This window comes from Nerophis ophidion, linkage group LG27 (assembly GCF_033978795.1).
Source record: "Nerophis ophidion isolate RoL-2023_Sa linkage group LG27, RoL_Noph_v1.0, whole genome shotgun sequence".
Lineage (NCBI taxonomy): Eukaryota > Metazoa > Chordata > Actinopteri > Syngnathiformes > Syngnathidae > Nerophis > Nerophis ophidion.
Genome location: NC_084637.1, coordinates 26,049,194 through 26,071,472, shown reverse-complemented (window position 1 = coordinate 26,071,472; position 22,279 = coordinate 26,049,194). Strand labels below are relative to the sequence as shown.

The 22,279-nt window shown below is 41.0% G+C and overlaps 1 protein-coding gene across 2 annotated transcripts in view; it reads right to left on the bottom strand.

The window, feature by feature from the left end:
- Positions 1-22,279, bottom strand: part of zranb3 (zinc finger, RAN-binding domain containing 3) — a 334,364-nt gene that overhangs the window by 258,663 nt on the left and 53,422 nt on the right. For both annotated transcript variants that reach the window (XM_061889175.1, XM_061889174.1), the window contains one exon: positions 5,627-5,712. In XM_061889175.1, coding sequence (XP_061745159.1) covers positions 5,627-5,712 — 86 coding nt within the window. The remainder of the gene's footprint in view (positions 1-5,626; positions 5,713-22,279) is intronic.

The window sequence follows — 22,279 nt, the reverse complement described above, 5'->3', positions numbered from 1 at the left end:
TGACTGCCAGCTAATCGATGCTAACATGCTTTTTACCGGCGGTGCTAAAGCAGACATGGCACAGAGATGTATGGATAACCTGCAGATGCATTTGCAACTATATTACGTTTCCTTCCACCCACATTTAATGCAAAAAAAACACTTACCAATCGACGGATTTATGTTGCTCCAGTGTCACAAGATGCAAAAGTCCTGATCGTTTGGTCCGCACATTTTACCGGCGATGCTAACACAGCTATTCGGCCATGTTATGGCTATGAATAGCGTCAATAGCTATTCGCTCAATAGCTTCAGTTTCTTCTTCAATACTTTCATACTCCAACCATCTGTTTCAATACATGCGTAATCTGTTGAATCGCTTAAGCCACTGAAATCCGAGCCTGAATCCGAGCTAATGTCGCTATATCTTGCTTTGGTATTCGCATTGTTTGTTTACATTGGCAGCACTGTATGACATCACAGGGAAGTGAAGTGAAGTGAAGTGAATTATATTTTTCAGAGTTGGACATGTGTTTTACTGAGGTGGCTAACTATGATGCGTGCAGTTTATCAAAGCAACAAACAAACAATCGGAAAATCCCCGTTACTGAGATGGTTAACCATGATGTGTGCAGTTTATCAAAGCAACAAACAAACAATCGGAAAATCCCCGTTACTGAGGTGGCTAACCATGATGCGTGCAGTTTATCAAAGCAACAATCAAACAATCGGAAAATTCCTGTCGTATCAATTCCTAGATATGGTCGTAACTATACTAAATGCACTGGGCATAATAAACACAACATTATTAATATTGCTACTACGTATAATTTGATCAAAAATTCCCTAAAACAGCCCACTACCTATAATATAGGTTTTTTAAACATAAGATCATTGTCTCCTAAAACGTTGTTAGTTAATGATATTATCAGAGACAACAATCTTAACGTCATCGGTCTCAGCGAAACCTGGCTTAAACCAAACGACTTTTTTGCGCTAAATGAGGCATGTCCTCCTAACTTTACACATGCGCATATTGCCCGTCCGCTCAAAAGGGGTGGGGGGGTCGCACTAATATACAACGAAAACTTTAACCTTAGTCCTAACATAAATAATAAATATAAATCGTTTGAGGTGCTTACTATGAGGTCTGTCACACCGCTGCCTCTACACCTGGCTGTTATCTACCGCCCCCCAGGGCCCTATTCGGACTTTATTAATGAATTCACAGAGTTCGTTGCTGATCTAGTGACACACGCCGATAATATAATCATAATGGGGGACTTTAATATCCATATGAATACCCCATCGGACCCACCGTGCGTAGCGCTCCAGACTGTAATTGATAGCTGTGGTCTCACACAAATAATAAATGAACCCACGCATCGCAACGGTAATACGATAGACCTAGTGCTTGTCAGGGGCATCACCGTTTCCAAAGTTACGATACTCCCGTATACTAAAGTATTGTCCGATCATTACCTTATAAAATTCGAGGTTCAGACGCATGTTCGTCAAACTAATAATAATAATACCTGCTATAGCAGCCGCAACATTAATACAGCCACAACGACAACTCTTACTGACCTACTGCCCTCGGTAATGGCACCATTCCCAAAGTATGTGGGCTCTATTGATAACCTCACTAACAACTTTAACGACGCCCTGCGCGAAACCATTGATAACATAGCACCGCTAAAGTTAAAAAAGGCTCCAAAAAAGCGCACCCCGTGGTTTACAGAAGAAACTAGAGCTCAGAAATTATTATGTAGAAAGCTGGAACGCAAATGGCGCACGACTAAACTTGAGGTGCACCATCAAGCATGGAGTGATGGTTTAATAACTTATAAACGCATGCTTACCTTAGCTAAAGCTAAATATTACTCAAATCTCATCCACCGTAATAAAAACGATCCTAGATTTTTGTTTAGTACGGTAGCATCGCTAACCCAACAAGGGACTCCTTCCAGTAGCTCCACCCACTCAGCTGATGACTTTATGCAATTCTTTAGTAAGAAAATTGAAGTCATTAGAAAGGACATTAAAGACAATGCGTCCCAGCTACAACGGGGTTCTATTAACACTGACACGATTGTATATACGGCGGATACTGCCCTCCAAAATAGTTTCTCTCGTTTTGAGGAAATAACATTAGAGGAATTGTTACAACGTGTAAATGGAATAAAACAGACAACATGTTTACTTGACCCTCTTCCTGGGAAACTGATCAAGGAGCTCTTTGAATTATTAGGTCCATCAGTGCTAAATATTATAAACTTATCACTCTCCTCGGGCAGTGTTCCCCTAGCATTCAAAAAAGCGGTTATTCATCCTCTTCTTAAAAGACCTAACCTCGATCCTGACCTCATGGTAAATTACCGACCGGTGTCTCACCTTCCCTTTATTTCAAAAATCCTTGAAAAAATTGTTGCGGAGCAGTTAAATGAACACTTAGCGTCTAACAATCTATGTGAAACCTTTCAATCCGGTTTCAGGGCAAATCACTCCACGGAGACAGCCCTCGCAAAAATGACTAATGATCTATTGCTAACGATGGATTCTGATGCGTCATCTATGTTGCTGCTCCTCGATCTTAGCGCTGCTTTCGATACCGTCGATCATAATATTTTATTAGAACGTATCAAAACACGAATTGGTATGTCAGACTTAGCCCTGTCTTGGTTTAACTCTTATCTTACTGATAGGATGCAGTGTGTCTCCCATAACAGTGTGACCTCGGACTATGTTAAGGTAACGTGTGGAGTTCCCCAGGGTTCGGTCCTTGGCCCTGCACTCTTCAGCATCTACATGCTGCCGCTAGGTGACATCATACGCAAATACGGTATCAGCTTTCACTGTTATGCTGATGACACCCAACTCTACATGCCCCTAAAGCTGACCAACACGCCGGATTGTAGTCAGCTGGAGGCGTGTCTTAATGAAATTAAACAATGGATGTCCGCTAACTTTTTGCAACTCAACGCCAAAAAAACGGAAATGCTGATTATCGGTCCTGCTAGACACCGACCTCTATTTAATAATACAACTCTAACATTTGACAACCAAACAATTAAACAAGGCGACACGGTAAAGAATCTGGGTATTATCTTCGACCCAACTCTCTCCTTTGAGGCACACATTAAAAGCGTTACTAAAACGGCCTTCTTTCATCTCCGTAACATCGCTAAAATTCGCTCCATTCTGTCCACTAAAGACGCTGAGATCATTATCCATGCGTTTGTTACGTCTCGCCTCGATTACTGTAACGTATTATTTTCGGGTCTCCCCATGTCTAGCATTAAAAGATTACAGTTGGTACAAAATGCGGCTGCTAGACTTTTGACAAGAACAAGAAAGTTTGATCACATTACGCCTGTACTGGCTCACCTGCACTGGCTTCCTGTGCACTTAAGATGTGACTTTAAGGTTTTACTACTTACGTATAAAATACTACACGGTCTAGCTCCATCTTATCTTGCCGATTGTATTGTACCATATGTCCCGGCAAGAAATCTGCGTTCAAAGGACTCCGGCTTATTAGTGATTCCCAAAGCCCAAAAAAAGTCTGCGGGCTATAGAGCGTTTTCCGTTGGGGCTCCAGTACTCTGGAATGCCCTCCCGGTAACAGTTCGCGATGCCACCTCAGTAGAAGCATTTAAGTCTCACCTTAAAACTCATTTGTATACTCTAGCCTTTAAATAGACTCCCTTTTTAGACCAGTTGATCTGCCGTTTCTTTTCTTTTTCTTCTATGTCCCACTCTCCCGTGTGGAGGGGGTCCGGTCCGATCCGGTGGCCATGTACTGCTCGCCTGTGTATCGGCTGGGGACATCTCTGCGCTGCTGGTCCGCCTACGCTTCGGATGGTTTCCTGCTGGCTCCGCTGTGAACGGGACTCTCGCTGCCGTGTCTTGGAGCCTCTTTGGACTGGACTTTCGCGACTGTGTTGTATCCATTGTGGATTGAACTTTCACAGTATCATGTTAGACCCGCTCGACATCCATTGCTTTCCTCCTCTCTAAGGTTCTCATAGTCATCATTGTCACCGACGTCCCACTGGGTGTGAGTTTTCCTTGCCCTTATGTGGGCCTACCGAGGATGTCGTGGTGGTTTGTGCAGCCCTTTGAGACACTAGTGATTTAGGGCTATATAAGTAAACATTGATTGATTGATTGATTTATATAGCGCTTTACATAGTGAAACCCAATATCTAAGTTACATTTAAACCAGTGTGGGTGGCACTGGGAGCAGGTGAGCAAAGTGACTAGGATGGTGGAAAGCGGGAATCGAACCTGCAACCCTCAAGTTGCTGGCACGGCCACTCTACCAACCGAGCGAGGTAGTGGATTGATTTACAATCAAGGCATACCTGCTCAACAGCCATACAGGTCACACAGAAGGTGGCCGTACAAACAACCCCAACACTGTTGCAAATATGCGCCACACTGTGAACCCACACCCAACAAGAACGACAAACACACCTCGGCAGAACATCCGCACCGCAACACAACACAAACACAACAGAACAAACACCCAGAATACCCCGCAACACCGACCCCTCCGGGACGCCACAACATACATCCCCCGCTACCCCCCAAACCCCCCTATATAAATGGATAGTCGCATCGCAAATAGTGAAAATCAAGCACTTTAAAGCTTAATTTTTAAGCTTTAGCTCGGTTGGTAGAGTGGTCGTGCCAGCAACTTGAGGGTTGCCGGTTCGATTCCCGCTTCCGCCATCCTAGTCACTGCCGTTGTGCCCTTGGGCAAGACACTTTACCCACCTGCTCCCAGTGCCACCCACACTGGTTTAAATGTAACTTAGATATTGGGTGTCACTATGTAAAGCGCTCTGAGTCACTAGAGAAAAAGCACTATATAAAATATAATTCACAATTCACTTCACTCAATTTAGGGATATTCCGAGACCGGTAAAATTTTGAAAAAAAACTTCAAAAAATACAACAAGCCACTGGTAACTGATTTTTATTGTTTTTAACCCTTTTGAAATTGTGATAATGTTCCCCTTTAATATTTCATCATTGATATATAAACTATCAAACTGCGTGGTCGGTAGTAGTGGGTTTCAGTAGGCCTTTAAGGTATTTTGGGGTTCATTGAGGTTAGCTACTTTTACTTGTTCTATTGGCAGATAATGTTGCTTAATTCAAATAAAATACTCCTCATTTTTGTATTTTTTTTTCTTGTTTTTGAACACTGACGTATTGTGAGCCAGCCTCACAATACGAAGTTCCTGCAGTCCTGGGTTCAAATCCAGGCTCGGGATCTTTCTGTGTGGAGTTTGCATGTTCTCCCCGTGAATGCGTGGGTTCCCTCCGGGTACTCCGGCTTCCTCCCACTTCCAAAGACATGCACCTGGGGATAGGTTGATTGGCAACACTAAAAATTGGCTCTAGTGTGTGAATGTGAGTGTGAAAGTTGTCTGTCCATCTGTGTTGGCCCTGCGATGAGGTGGCGACTTGTCCAGGGTGTACCCCGCCTTCCGCCCGATTGTAGCTGAGATAGGCGCCAGCGCCCCCAGCGACCCCAAAAGGGAATAAGCGGTAGAAAAAATGGATGAACACTGACTTTTTGCAGTGCAGACAAAAAATATCAACAATTGGTACCGTTGAGTACCATTAGCCTCACCTGTAATGGGCGTTGCAGTATTTCTTGGCGTAGTCGGTCCAGGTTCCAAACATTTTGGGGTAAAGTGCATCAATCTGCATAAAAAGCTGTGAAACACACAACCGGGGAACAAATCACAACAGCTGCCGACAGCTTGATGGCGTTACATTAAGTGAGCAGCAATCCTTCATGATGTGGCGCACTCAGCAGTGCATCATTAGCATCCACTACGTCTCACCCACAAATACATAAAAAAAGTAAAACCCTCATGCATTTTATGGCTGGGAAGAAAGACAAACACACATTCCTCTTTCATGGCCAGTCATGTGACTCATCTCGTTGACCTTTTTGCCTTTAGAGGAAAACTATAAAGCGTTGGTTACCCGGGGTCAAACTGCTGTACGCCGCCACCTACAATTTGAAGATGACCTTTAAAGTGGCTGTGAAATATTGACTCCCTTCATAATTGATGAAGATTATGAATCCTGCCGGCACCCAAGCACCACTCGGCGTCGTAAATGACATCATTCTTATCTTAATGTCTGCCGGGATTTTTTTACACATCCCTGACGCACGCGTGTGAGTCCGAAATGTTTTTTCAGGGCCGATATACGATATTTTGGAGCAAATATCTTTATTTTTATTCTTTGTAGCACTTTGAGATTTTGACAAATTTATAGTGCGTTACAAATGTACAAACCCCGTTTCCATATGAGTTGGGAAATTGTGTTAGATGTAAATATAAACAGAATACAATGATTTGCAAATCATTTTCAACCCATATTCAATTTAATGCACTACAAAGACGAAATATTTGATGTTCAAACTGATAAACATTTTCTCTTTTTTTTGCAAATAATCATTAACTTTAGAATTTGATGCCAGCAATATGTGACAAAGAAGTTGGGAAAGGTGGCAATAAATACTGATAAAGTTGAGGAATGCTCATCAAACACTTATTTGGAACATCCCACAGGTGTGCAGGCTAATTGGAGACAGGTGGGTGCCATGATTGGGTATAAAAACAGCTTCCATGAAATGCTAAGTAATTCACAAACAAGGATGGGGTGAGGGTCACCAATTTGTAAGCAAATTATCGAACAATTTTAGAACAACATTTCTCAACGAGCTATTGCAAGGAATTTAGGGATTTTACCATCTACGGTCTGTAAAATCACGGGTGTGCAGGCTAATTGGGAACAGGTGGGTGCCATGATTGGGTATAAAAAAGCTTCCCAAAAAATGCTCAGTCTTTCACAAGAAAGAATGGGGCGAGGTACACCCCTTTGTCCACAACTGCGTGAGCAAATAGTCAAACAGTTTAAGAACAACTTTTCTCAAAGTGCAATTGCAAGAAATTTAGGGATTTCAACATCTACGCTCCATAATATCATCAAAAGGTTCAGAGAATCTGGAGAAATCACTCCACCTAAGCGGCATGGCCAGAAACCAAAATTGAATGACCGTGACCTTCGATCCTTCAGACGGCACGGTATAAAAAACCGACATCAATCTCTAAAGGATATCACCACATGGGCTCAGGATCACTTCAGAAAACAACTGTTACTAAATACGGTTCGTCGCTACATCTGTAAGTGCAAGTTAAAGCTCTACTATGCAAAGCGAAAGCCATTTATCAACAACATCCACAAACGCTGCCGGCTTCTCTGTGCCCGAGATCATCTAAGATGGACTGATGCAAAGTGGAAAAGTGTTCTGTGGTCTGACGAGTCCACATTTCAAATAGTTTTTGGAAATATTTGACATTGTGTCATCTGCACCAAAGGGGAAATGAACCATCCAGACTGTTATCGACGTAAAGTTCAAAAGCCAGCATCTGTGATGGTATGGGGGTGCATTAGTGCCCAAGGCATGGGTAACTTACACATCTGTGAAGGCACCATTAATGCTGAAAGGTACATACAGGTTTTGGAACAACATATGCTGGCATCTAAGCGCCGTCTTTTTCATGGACGCCCCTGTTTATTTCAGCAAGACAATGCCAAGCCACATTCAACACGTGTTACAACAGCGTGGCTTCGTAAAAAAAGAGTGCGAGTACTTTCCTGGCCCGCCTGCAGTCCAGACCTGGCGCATTATGAAGCGTAAAGTACGACAGCGGAGACCCCGGACTGTTGAACGACTGAAGCTCTACATAAAACAAGAATGGGAAAGAATTCCACATTCAAAGCTTCAACAATTAGTTTCCTTAGTTCCCAAACGTTTATTGAGTGTTGTTAAAAGAAAAGGTGATGTAACACAGTGGTGAACATGCCCTTTCCCAACTACTTTGGCACGTGTTGCAGCCATGAAATTCTAAGGTAATTATTATTGGCCACAAAAATAATAATAAAGTTTTTGAGTTTGAACATCAAATATGTTGTCTTTGTAGCATATTCAACTAAATGTGGGTTGAAAAGGATTTGCAAATCATTGTATTCCGTTTATATTTACATCTAACACCATTTCCCAACTCATATGGAAACGGGGTTTGTAATTCATCATTATTATTATTATTTATTATATCTGAGTGGGGCAGCACAGTGGAAGAGGGGTTAGTGCATGTGCCTCACAATATGAAGGTCCTGAGTAGTCCTGGGTTCAATCCCGAGCTCGCGATCTTTCTGTGTGGAGTTTGCATGTTCTCCCCGTGACTGCGTGGGTTCCCTCCGGGTACTACGGCTTCCTCCCACTTCCAAACACATGCACCTGGGGATAGGTTGATTGGCAACACTAAAATTGGCCCTAGTGTGTGAATGTTGTTTGTCTATCTGTGTTGGCCCTGCGATGAGGTGGCGACTTGTCCAAGGTGTACACCACCTTCCGCCCGATTGTAGCTGAGATAGGCACCAGCGCCCGTTGCGATCCCAAATGGGAATAAGCGGTTGAAAATGGATGGATGGATGGATGTAAAAGTTAAAAATGAATAATATATGTCACAGGTGTATTGCATGCTATTGAGTATATTTTAAACTGTATCATCTAAAAATGCAACAAATATAATCCATCCATCCATGTCGTGGGGGGCGCTGGTGCCTATCTCAACAAATATAATACCATCATTAATTAATTTTTTTTTTAAATGAAAACAAAATAAATGTCGACTCGAGTTATGTCAAAGCAAGTTATTCATCAAATTGTAACCTATAGAAATGACAATAGATTTTATAGTAAAAAAAAAAAAAATGGGAGCTTAATTGCCAGGATTTTACAGTAAAAAAAAGAAAACTGTAGTACTGTTGTTCCATTGACATTAATATGCCTGGAAAACTCTCGTAAAATTTTCGGTGAAGTTGTGGCAAGTTTTTTGTTGTTTTTTTTTACAATGTATGTATTATTAATATAATAAACAAAAGCACAGCAATTCATTTCATAATATCATGAGGTGAATTCGTATACATTTATTTTGATAAATGATATACGGTTAGGGCAGCCATAACTGCGATGTGGTCCTCAGTCTAACCGTGTTCGACACCCGTGGTATATGTTAGTAAACAGCTGGAAAAAGGCTTTAATATTTGATTGAATCACGTAAAACTCGCCACCCTCCGCCGAGTGTCGCGGACGGAGTGTTACGGTGGGATTGTTTCGCCAAGATGCAGACGGAACTCCAGAGGCAGCGTTCAGGTAAAACAATGTTTTACTCTCCATAAATCAGTCCAGAATATAAAAATTCAGGAAAACACAAATAAACAGAAAAGTGTGCTGATTGCACGGGAAGCTATGCCAAAGCTAACGGAAAAGCTTAGCATAGAAAACAAGAAGCAATAATCTTCGAACGTAACTCTTGCGTGAAGCAAACAAGACAGCCAGACTGAGTGTGGCGAAAAGCAGGAATAAAGAATGCTCTGAGTAGTGCCTGGGAGCAGGTGAGCGTGACGAACACTAATCAGAGGCAGGTGAAAATAGTCAGCACCCATGGCAACCCAGAAAATACAAACTCAGGGATGCTGAAACCGAACTAAGGGAGTTTTTAACTAATCAAAACATGATCCAAGCAACGGGCTTGTTTACCGCTGTAGTATGCAAAAATAACAAAAAAACAAGCGAAACAGTACCAGTAAAACACCAGGAAAGAAGGACAAAAACTGGATTTCCCGGCACAAATTGAAAGTTTTGAGAGGTAAGCAGAGGAGACGTACTGCAGACGACGAGCACTGAAAGAAGGAGAAAAAGCGCCGCGGTTGATTAGACCCGAGAAGATTTCTCACAAGAACTCCAAAAATCTGATATGAAAACATATTTGTCAAGGGTTGTTGACAATGAGTGCATTTTATATCCTTACAGGAATTAAGTCGATGGAAAATTGAGGTCCTGGAAAAAGTGAACATTGGTGCTTGAACAGTGGTTATGTAACTACTTCACCAGTCATTCATTGTTTTAAATACTAAATATTGGTACAACTTTTCAATTGACCAAGTCAAGGGGATCTACTTCATTCATATATAACACTTATATTTTTTTTATGAAAGAGACATTTTTGTTAACAAGTTAAATGTGTTTAATAATAATACAAGCATTTTAAAACATATAAATTCCTTTCTTTTACAAAGACAAGAATATAAGTTGGTGTATTACCTGATTCTGATGACTTGTAGAAACAGGCTGTAATATCTTACTGAGATCATTTAGGACCAAAACCCTTAAAGGGGAACATTATCACAATTTCAAAAAGGTTAAAAACAATAAAAATCAGTTCCCAGTGGCTTGTTTTATTTTTCAAAGTTTTTTTCATAATTTACCAGTCCCGGAATATCCCTAAATAAAGCTTTAAAGTGCCTTATTTTCACTATCTTCGAAACCACTATCCATTTCCCTGTGACGTCATACAGGGCTGCCAATACAAACAACACGGCGGTTACCACAGCAAGATATAGCGACATTAGTTTGGATTCAGACTCGGATTTCAGCGGTTTAAGCGATTCAACAGATTACGCATGTATTGAAACAGATGGTCGGAGTATGGAGGCAGATAGCGAAAACGAAGAAGAAATTGAAGCTATTGAGCGAATAGCTATTGACGCTATTCGGCCATAGCGTGGGTGTACCTAATGAAGTGGCCCATAGCATGGCTGCCTTTTTAGCATCGCCGGTAAAATGTGCGGACCAAACGATCAGGACTTTCGCATCTTGTGACACCGGAGCAACTTAAATCCGTCGATTGGTAAGCGTTTATTTTGCATTAAATGTGGGTATCTAGTTTTAAATGTACATACAGCTAGCGTAAATAGCATGTTAGCATCGATTAGCGTAGCATGTTAGCATCGATTAGCTGGCAGTCATGCCGTGACCAAATATGTCTGATTAGCACATAAGTCAACAACATCAACAAAACTCACCTTTGTGATTTCGTTGACTTAATCGTTGCAAATGCATCTGCAGGTTATCCATACATCTCTGTGCCATGTCTGTCTTAGCATCGCCGGTCAAATGTGAAGACATTTTGGTACATTCAATGGGGGTCTGGCGGCAGATTTCTTGCCTGTGGTGCAACTTGAATCCCTCCCTGTTAGTGTTGTTACACCCTCCGACAACACACCGACGAGGCATGATGTCTCCAAGGTTCCAAAAAATAGTCGAAAAAACGGAAAATAACAGAGCTGAGACCCGGTGTTTGTAATGTGTTGAAAATGAAAATGGCGAGCGTATTACCTCGGTGACGTCACGTTCTGATGTCATCGCAAAAAGATCGATAAACAGAAAGGCGTTATATTTGCCAAAATTCACCCATTTAGAGTTCGGAAATCGGTTAAAAAAATACATAGTCTTTTTTCTGCAACATCAAGGTATATATTGACGCTTACATAGGTCCGGTGATAATGTTCCCCTTTAAAACAAGTAAAACACTCTAATATAAAATCTGCTTAGTGAGAAGAATTATCTTATCAGACAGAAAATAAGCAAATATCACCCTTATTTGAGATATTTCATCTGACTTAGATATCAGTTTTTGCAGTGATGTGTATGGATACAGTAAAATGTGTTAGGACTTTGGACAAGAAAACCCACACGCAGCCCAATTCCTGTCCAATTTTTTTTTTGTATTTGCAGCAGTTTCGGGGCTAATGGCGGGTAATCAACAGCACGGTCAAGGCTATATTCAGAATTGGCCACTTGTTCATCAGAGGCACAGCCTCAAGATCACCGGCCCCCGGGCCCCTTGCACGCTGTTGATATAATCGGTGGGTGGAACGAGGGCACATCGTGGTCGGTTCAGCATGCCCTGAGCTATGCGCTAACCCGATGTCAGAGCCACAGTGAGTAATGGTGGCAGCAGAAGGGAGACTGACAGTGAGGAAAGAGACCCGGCTTATCAGCTTTTATACTACGGATGATAAAATGTTATATGCGGCTTCCCACTCTGCTGCTGAAGAGGGAGGCTTATCTAAAAACTCACCTCATCACTGCCGGCGAGATCTTTGTTTAGGAGCCAACGAGGCGGACGATAGCAGCTTTTTTCGTGCAATTTGTAAATAACAAGAGAAAGTGTAAATATTTTAGTTTTCACGAACCACATCGTACGTCCGGGCGTCAATCGTTAATGTGAAATATGAGTGCAGGAAGGAGAAAAATCTGAAAGTGTCGGCGCTATTTACGAAACAAAACCAATCCATGGAGTGAAACATTTCGTCAGGAAGTGTACTTTTTATTGGAATTTTGCCTATTATTCACAATCATTATGGGAGACAATAATACATATGTTTTTGTTGTTTTTTTCCGTAAAATACGGCAACTACGAAGTGGCTAACAATGCAGCTAATGGGAGAAGACAATTGCGCCCACACTGCAAAAACTGAAATCTAAGTAAGATTGAATATCTCAAATAAGGGAGATATTTGCTTATTTTCTGTCTGATAAGATAATTCTTCTCACTAAGCAGATTTTATGTTAGAGCAGGGGTCGGGAACCTTTTTGGCTGAGAGAGCCAAGAATCCATCCATCCATTTTCTACCGCTTATTCCTCTTCGGGGTCGCGGGGGGCGCTGGCGCCTATCTCAGCTACAATCGGGCGGAAGGCAGGGTACACCCTGGACAAGTCGCCACCTCATCGCAGGGCCAACACAGATAGACAGACAACATTCACACTCACATTCACACACTAGGGCCAATTTGGTGTTGCCAATCAACCTATCCCCAGGTGCATGTCTTTGGAAGTGGGAGGAAGCCGGAGTACCCGGAGGGAACCCACGCATTCACGGGGAGAACATGCAAACTCCACACAGAAAGATCCCGAGCCTGAGTGTGCAGGAACTTCGTATTGTGAGGCAGATGCACTAACCCCTCTGCCACCGTGAAGCCCAGCCAAGAATCCGAATATTTTAAAATGTATTCCCGTAAGAACCGTATAATTTTTTTTTCAACACTGAACACACCTAAACGCGTGCATTTTTAAGCAAGACCAACATTACTAGAGTATAATACAGGGGTAGGGAACCTATGGCTCTAGAGCCAGATGTGGCTCTTTTGATGACTGAGTCTGGCTCTCAGATAAGTCTTAGCTGACATTGCTTAACACGATAAGTAATTAATAATTCCGCCGGTAATCACAGTGTTAAAAATAACGTTCAAATCATAAAAAATTCTCATGCATTTTTGTCCAACCATCCATTTTCTATCACACCTGTTCAAAAAGTCGCTTTAATTGTAAGAAGTATCATATTTATTATTGGTTAGCTTTAGAATAACAATGTTATTATTTTGGGGACTGCGTGGCGAAGTTGGGACAGTGGCTATGCCAGCAATATGAGGATTACTGGTTCAATCCCCACCTTTTACCATCTTAGTCACATCCGTTGTGTCCTTGAGCAAGACATTTCACCCTTGCTCCTGATGGGTCCTGGTTAGCGCCTTGCATGGCAGCTCAGTGTGTGAATGCGTGTGTGAATGTGGAAATAGTGTCAAAGCGTTTTGGGCTCATTAAAAGGGGTAGAAAAGCGCTATACAAGTACAGCCATTTACCATTTTTTGTACCATTTTTAAAAAGAATAAGAGACTTATTATACTGTAAAAATGTTGGTCTTAAAAATGCACGCATTTAGTTGTATTCAGTGTTAAAAAAAAGATTATATGGCTCTCACAGAAATACATTTTGAAATATTTGGCTTTCATGGCTCTCTCAGCCAAAAAGGTTCCCGACCCCTGATATAATAGGTCTCTTATTCTTTAGAATAACATTGATATTCTGAACTGTGGAGGGGGGCGTGGCCTGAGGGCCTGCAGCGAAGCCGTCCTCGAAATCAGCGACAGGTGCGTAGACAACCCACCTGGGCCTAGTTATCTAATCACCTGTCGCTCTGTTATAAGCAGCAGCCAGGAGGAAAGACAGGGTTGGAGCTGGAGCCAGAGAGCGAGCGAGAACGAAAAAGAAAAAAACAATTGCTAGAAAGCAAATGAGAGACTTATTGAAAAATAAAAACATATCGCAACCCTGAAACAGGTTTTCATAATAAATAAAATGCGGTAGAAAAAAGGATGGATGGATTCAAATGCGTGAGCATGTTTAATATTTTGAACTTTATTTTTAACACTTTGATTACAAGTAGAATTAGTCATTACTTATTGTGTTAGGCAGTGTTAGCTCAGATTTATCCGACAACCAGATGCAGTCATCAAAAGAGCCATGACTGTAGTCCAGCCCACTCAGAAAACACCATCATCAAGTTCGCCGATGACACAACGGTAGTGGGTCCCATTACAGAGGGGGGATGAGTCTGCGTACAGAGATGAGGTCCTGAAACTATCAGCGTGGTGTTCAGCGAATAATTTGGCACTGAACACCACAAAAAAACAAGGAACTCATCTTTGACTTCAGGAAGAACACTGCAGACCCCGCCCCCCTCTACATCAACGGCGAGGAGGTGGGGAGAGTCAGCTCCTTCAAGTTCCTCGGCACCCTCATATCTGCTGACCTGTCCTGGACCCAAAATACAACTGCGGTCATCCGGAAGGCCCAGCGGAGACTCCATTTCCTGAGGGTGCTGAGGAAGAACAGACTGGAGAGCCTGCTGACGTACTGCATAACAGTGTGGTACGCCAGCTGCACTGAAGCAGACAAACAGGCGATTCAGAGGGTCATAAAGTCGGCACAAAAAAATCATCGGCTGTCCCCTGCCCTCCCTGAAGGACTTACACAACTCCCGTTGCCTCAAAAGAGCAAAAAACATTACCAAGGACAGCGCACACCCTGGCTTCCACCTGTTCGACTTGCTACCATCAGGCAGGCGCTACAGGTCCATCAGAGCCAGAACAAACAGGCTCAGAGACAGCTTCTTTCCCAAAGCTGTCACCATGTTGAACTCTAACTTATAATATAAGTTATTATCATATACAATATAATGCCCTAATACCCTACTGTGCAATACTACCCTTCGAGTGCAATAGGTCCGTCACTGATTGTTATTTATTACTTCGGTACTCCTGTCTTGCTCTGTATATTGTACAGTATTTTGTATTTCTATAGTGTTTTGTATATTGTACAGAATTGCTTATTATTCTTATTGGATAGTAGTCTGTTTATTTCAATTGTTAGTTTTTTCCTTTATTACCTCTTACGTCATTTATTTCACCCCATATTTGTTCCCACTACCGCACCTTAAGTTGGAGTCTTTAATCTCGTTATATGCAAATATAATGACAATAAAGTTCGTTCTATTCTATAAGTTCCCTACCCCTGTGTTAGAGTGTTTTAATTATTTTAAGCATGTTTTACTCAATATAGGTGTCACACCTGGGCGAAGTATTGTCTGGTTTCAATCAATCAATCAATCAATGTTTACTTATATAGGCCTAAATCACTAGTGTCTCAAAGGGCTGCACAAACCACTACGACGTCCTTGGTAAGCCCACATAAGGGCAAGGAAAACTCACACCCAGTGGGACGTCGGTGACAATGATGACTATGAGAACCTTGGAGAGGATGAAAGCAATGGATGTCGAGCGGGTCTAACATGATACTGTGAAAGTTCAATCCATAATGGATCCAACACAGTCGCGAGAGTCCAGTCCAAAGCGGATCCAACACAGCAGCGAGAGTCCCGTTCACAGCGGACTATGTATGTGTATGTATGTATGTATGTGTATGTGTGTGTATGTATATGTATGTATATGTATGTACGTATGTGTATGTATATATGTATGTGTATGTGTGTATGTATGTATGTGTGCATGTATGTGTGTGTGTGTATATGTATGTATGTAAGTTCAATCCATAATGGATCCAACACAGTCGCAAGAGTCCAGTCCAAAGCGGATCCAACACAGCAGCGAGAGTCCCGTTCACAGCGGAGCCAGCAGGAAACCATCCCAAGCGGAGGCGGATCAGCAGCGCAGAGATGTCCCCAGCCGATACACAGGCGAGCAGTACATGGCCACCGGATCGGACCGGACTCCCTCCACAAAGGAGAGTGGGACATAGAAGAAAAAGAAAAGAAACGGCAGATCAACTGGTCTAAAAAGGGAGTCTATTTAAAGGCTAGAGTATACAAATGAGTTTTAAGGTGAGACTTAAATGCTTCTACTTCATGTGGTCTTGTCATTTCCTGTTTTATTTTGAAAGGTCAACTCTCCCTCTTGTTTCAGGTCACTTGCCCTTCCTCCTGTTTCACTGGTCTGATGTCTCTCCTGATTGCCTGATTGTGCCCACCTGTGTCACCCTCCCTCTTGTGTATAAATGTCTCATCCTCCTCTTGTCCTGTGCCAGAGTATATCGTCTCGCTACGTGCCTCCAGCCTTGTCCACAGCCTTGAACCAAGTTTTGCTAAGTATTGCCTTGCCTTATTTATTGATATCTTTGTTTCATCTGAGAAAGAGTGATTGGGTTTGCTAAAGTTTTTGGTCAAGATTTTTGTGTGTTAAATTTCATAGTGTTTTGTGTTCCTTTTTTCCCCTCCTCTTGGAGCGCTTTACTTTGTAGTTATCTCAGCTTGTTATAGCATACTTTCTGTTTAAAAGTTTCTTGTCTCCTCAGCTATTATAGATTGTTCTTTTTGTTATTAGTTTTTGTGTAAATTTGCTATTGCCTTTTTCCTCCCTATGGAGTGATTTTCTGTTTATTGCATTCTGCCTATATGTCTTTAGTTAGATTCCAAGGCCGATTTGTATTAATCACTCTGTTCAAAGAGATTCCAAAGAAAACTGTTAAATAAAAACTGTGTCAATCGTCCCCCTTCTGCACCTGAGTCCTCATTCTCGCCAAGGTCTAACAATAGGTCATAAAATCTCAGCAACAAGCGGTAATATCTTACCAAGATCATTTAGGACCAACACACTTAAAACAAGTAAAACACTCTAACACAGGGATGTCAAACTCAAATACAGAGTGGGCCAAAATTTAAAACCGAACAAAGCCGCGGGCCGAGGTTGAACAAATTAACCTTTTAATAGGGACCCAAACAAGTTTTGCATTGAATATTGAACAAGCAAGGCTTATATAACTTTATTGTGACATGCAAAATCGAGTTTCAATTAATAATAATAATAATTAAAAAATATCAATGGCATAACAAATAAAATTTAAATGAAAATTGAATGCCTCTTTTCGGCGGTGGGGTTGAGGTGGACGGGGTTTGGTGATAGCAGGGGGTGTATATTGTGGCGTCCCGGAAGACTTAGTGCCGCAAGGCGTTCTGGGTATTTGTTCTGTTGTGTTTATGTTGTGTTACGGTGCGGATGTTCTCCCGAAATGTGTCGTTCTTGTTTGGTGTGGGTTCACAGTGTGGCGCATATTTGTTACAGTGTTAAAGTTGTTTATACGGCCACCCTCAGTGTGACCTGTATGGCTGTTGACCAAGTATGCGTTGCATTCACTTGTGTGTGTGTATAAGCCGCATATATTTTCCTCCATACGAACAGCGTTTGTATGGAGGAAAAGCGGACGTGGAGACAGGTTGTAGAGAACGCCAAAGGCAGTGCCTTTAAAGCCCACCCCAAATATTGTTGTCCCGGATGAAATTCGGGAGGGGCACTGAACTTCGGGAGTCTCCTGGGAAAATCGGGAGGGTTGGCAAGTAAGAGTATTAGTGGTGAATGCGGTGTTACAGCGGCGGGCCAGCTCTAATGTTAATTTGATATTGCCTCAAGGGCCAAGTGAAATTACACGGCGGGCCAAATTTGGCCCGCGGGCCGGAGTTTGACTCCCATGCTCTAACATAAAATATGCTTAGTGAGAATAATTATTTTATCAGACAGAGAATAAGAAAATATCACCCTTATTTGAGATATTTCACCTTACTTAGAGTTCAGTTTTTGTAGTGCAGTGAAACTTGCCAAGGTGCATGTAACCACATTTTTAACATTACTGTATGTATACTTTCGACCCAGCATTTAGTTACAATTGATAAAAGAACCAAAGTCATAAATGTTTTTGTGACCAACAAGTATGTGCTCCTATCACTATCACAAAAAAGTAAAAGTTGTAGAAATGATTGGAAACTCAAGACAGCAATGACATAATGTTCTTTACAAGTGTATGTAAAATTTTGACCAGGACTGTACATACCGTGACCTGAATACTGACCAAATATTAGCAATGTTGTTATTATAAGTGCTAACACAGACAAACAATTTTTTGCGGCGGATTGATAGCACACAGCCAAGTAGTCCAATGTCCTGCCGCTCCCGCATCGTTGTGTCTCGGCTCCTCAAAGTTATTCTACGTTACAAATCACGTCTGTCATCTGGATATCAGGAGGATTTGGCCATAAATGTAGAAGCTGTTCATCTGTGATATTCAATGTATACCCGAAGATGGAGACGAACACAGACAACCAACGACGGTGTCTGCAGGGAGACTTTTCCTTGTTAACCCTTCATGATTAATTAGACTGACCATAAGTCCTCTTTTCCCCGGACATGTCCTCTTTTGCGGGACTGTCCGGGGTGTCCGGGCGGGGTTTCTTAAATGCCTCAAATGTCCGGCGTTTTGTGTTAAGGTTGTATTTTTAATGTATGTACAGGGTAAAGAGGGGTTATAAACAAAACAAATTGTGAAGGTGTGCGTAGGCAGGAACATTGTTGAGGGAGGGGCCGAGACAGAGAGAAGTGAAGTGAAGTGAATTATATTTATATAGCGCTTTTCTCTAGTGACTCAAAGCGCTTTACATAGTGAAACCCAATATCTAAGTTACATTTAAACTAGTGTGGGTGGCACTGGGAGCAGGTGGGTAAAGTGTCTTGCCCAAGGACAACGGCAGTGACTAGGATGGCGGAAGCGGGAATCGAACCTGCAACCCTCAAGTTGCTGGCACGGCCACTCTACCAACCGAGCGAGGTAGTGGATTGATTTACAATCAAGGCATACCTGCTCAACAGCCATACAGGTCACACTGAGGGTGGCCGTAAAAACAACTTTAACACTGTTACAAATATGCGCCACACTGTGAACCCACACCAAACGAGAATGACAAACACATTTCGGGAGAACATCCCCACCGTAACACAACATAAACACAACAGAACAAATAGCCAGAATCCCTTGCAACACTGACTCTTCTGGGACGCTACAATATACACCCCCCGCTCCCCCCTAACCCCCCCTATATAAGAACCTATTTCAGCACCCATCCCTAGCGAAGAGTAAAGGAAACATAGCGCTTCAACACATCAAACTAGACCTGGGCTATATGGCCTTTTTTTTGATATCTCAACATTTTTAAGCCATATCGCAATACACAATATAAATCTCAATATTTTGTCTTAGCCTTGACCGAACACTTGATGTATATAATCAAAGTAGTATGATGATTCTATGTGTCTACATTAAAACATTGTTTTTCATAGTGCATTAGTATAAGTCAGGCTTTCCCCTGACAGTTTGTCTATGTTTTAGTTTTCTTCTGCATTTGTCTGTTTCCTCTGTGTTTAGTAGTTCCTGTCTAGTGCTCTTATTTTGTCAGCTTCCTGTCTTGTTCCCTCAGTGCTGTGTTCCTCCTCAGCTGCGGCTGATTGGCACCTGGTCACACCTGTTGCCAATCAGCCCGCTCCTATTTGTACCCTCTTTGTCTTGTGTCAGTTGCTGGATCATTGTATTGTCATTTGTATTGTCGTTGCCACATGTCGCTCCTGTCGTTGCTATCGTGTCGTTTTATTGCGGTAAGCTACATTTGTTTGTTTGTAACTTACTATCTTTTGTTCCCCGCTTCTGTTTTGTTTTCACTCTACAAGTAACAACTTCTGTTTTCCTGTTTGCTACCCGCTAGCTTCCACGCTAGGCCCTTTTTTGTTTCTTGCTAGCTTCTATGCTAAAGACCCTTAGTTTGTTATCCGCCTCGTGCGCGCTTTGTGTTAGTACCCTTTTGTTTGATTTTGTCTTAGTATCTTTATTAAATTGTTTTCTCACTCCATGCCTGCCTCGTCAACAAATAACAATATATGCTCATTTTAAACTTTCATGCGGAGAGGGAAATCATACCTAAGTCAATTGACCAAAACTGTATTTATTAAACAGTTATCAAGCAGTGGCAAAAAACATTAATGTCCTTTCAAAACAGAAAGTGCAAGATTGTCAGAGACTTTTTAAAACAAGCTAAGAGTGCACTTTTGTGCATGATGTCACTAAGATGACATATCAAAACAACACAAAATTAAAGTGCACTTTTTGTACAGAACGCCACTACAATAATTTAAAACAAATCAAGTGCACTTTTGTGCGTGATGTCACACAAGATATTTTAATAACTGTCAAATAAAAATGAGCTGCATAATAGGAAATCAAATAGTGTTCGTCCTTCGCTATGTGGTAGGTTACTGCGGACATTATCTCCTTTTGTTGACGACTATTTTTTTTTATACGGTGTTGATCTGGAAATGTTTGCCTCCGCATTTTGATGGTGTGGGCATGTGGCACCGAATGGAAATGTTGACATGCGGAGTAAGCACTCTTCATTCTCTTGCAGGTGATTTTTCAAATGATGCTACATACTAGCAGTAATGTTACTTTTTGTAGCAACGCTTTTGCCCCACACTTGACGATTTACGGTTATCTGTTCGACATATTCCCACTTGAAGCCAAACCACAGCCAGATGATGGACACCCTGCTGTTTTTCTTGGGAATTAATTCTTCCTTCATTTGTTACCAGATTTGCAACTTCTTTCTCTCGTATTACAACTCGCACGGCTCCGTTAGCATCACAGCTAACGTTACCCATGCTGCTACCTCTCTGCTCCGTGAGGGCGTATACGTATGTGACGTATGTAAGAAGGTGCGCTTGCTGTCTGTGAGAAGGAGAGATAAGAGAGTGAGAAACGCCTGTAGTGTAATGCCCGCAGCTAAAAGCAACTGCGTGAGAACGTATACTCGAATATCACGATATAGTCATTTTCTATATCGCACAGAGACAAACCCGCGATATATCGAGTATATCGATACATTGCCCAGCCCTACATCAAACCTTATCAGCCCTCTGAAACGCTGAGCATGAATTTATGGAAGCTTAAGAAGACATGCTACGTGATTGTTACCTCCAGGTGTGCAGAAACTCCACTAAAATCATATTTTTTTTTTTAAATAAATATAAATCAGTTATCGGTATCAGTCTTAAGAAGCAGGCAGTTATCGGTATCGGCTTGAAAAGAAAATATCATGATAGCCTAAATCAGGGGTCACCAACCTTTTTGAAAGCAAGAGCTATTTCTTGGGTACTGATTAAAGCGAAGGGCTACCAGTTTGATACACACTTAAATAAATTGCCAAAAATAGCCGATTTGATCAATTTACATTTAATAAATAAATCTATATATATATAATAAAAAAATGGGTATTTCTGCCTGTCATTTTGTCGTACATTATTTTTTCCTTTTACGGAAGGTTTTTTGTAGAGAATAAATAATGAAAAAAACACTTAATTGAACGGAAAAAAAAGAAAATTAAATTTTGAAACATAGTTTATCTTCAATTTCGACTCTTTAAAATTCCAAATTCAACTGAAAAAAAGAAGAGAAAAACTAGCTAATTCAAATTTTTTTGAAAAAATTAAAGAAAACATTTATGGAACATCATTAATCATTTTTCCTGATTAAGATTAATTTTTGAATTTTGATTACATTTGCATTTTGTTAGAATATATAACAAATTGGACCTAGCTATATTTCTAACAAAGACAAATCATTATTTTTTCTAGATTTTCCAGAACAAAAATTTTAAAAGAAATTCAAAAGACTTTGAAATAAGATTTAAATTTGATTCTAAAGATTTTTTAGATTTGCCAGAATTTTTTTTTTTAATTTTAATCATAATAAGTTTGAAGAAATATTTCACAAATATTCTTCGTCAAATAAACAGAAGCTAAAATGAAGAATTAAATTAAAATGTATGTATTATTCTTTACAATAAAAAAAAATACTTGAACATTGATTTAAATTGTCAGGAAAGAAGAGGAAGGAATTTAAAAGGTAAAAAAGTATAAGTTTAAAAATCCTAAAATCATTTTTAAGGTTGTATTTTTTCTCCAAAAATTTTTTTCGGAAAGTTATAAGAAGCAAAGTAAAAAAAATTATGAATTTATTTAAACAAGTGAAGACCAAGTCTTTAAAATATTTTCTTGGATTTTCAAATTCTATCTGAGTTTTGTCTCTCTTAGAATTAAAAATGTCGAAAAAAGCGAGACCAGCTTGCTAGTAAATAAATACAATTTTTAAAATAGAGGCAGCTCACTGGTAAGTGCTGCTATTTGAGCTAT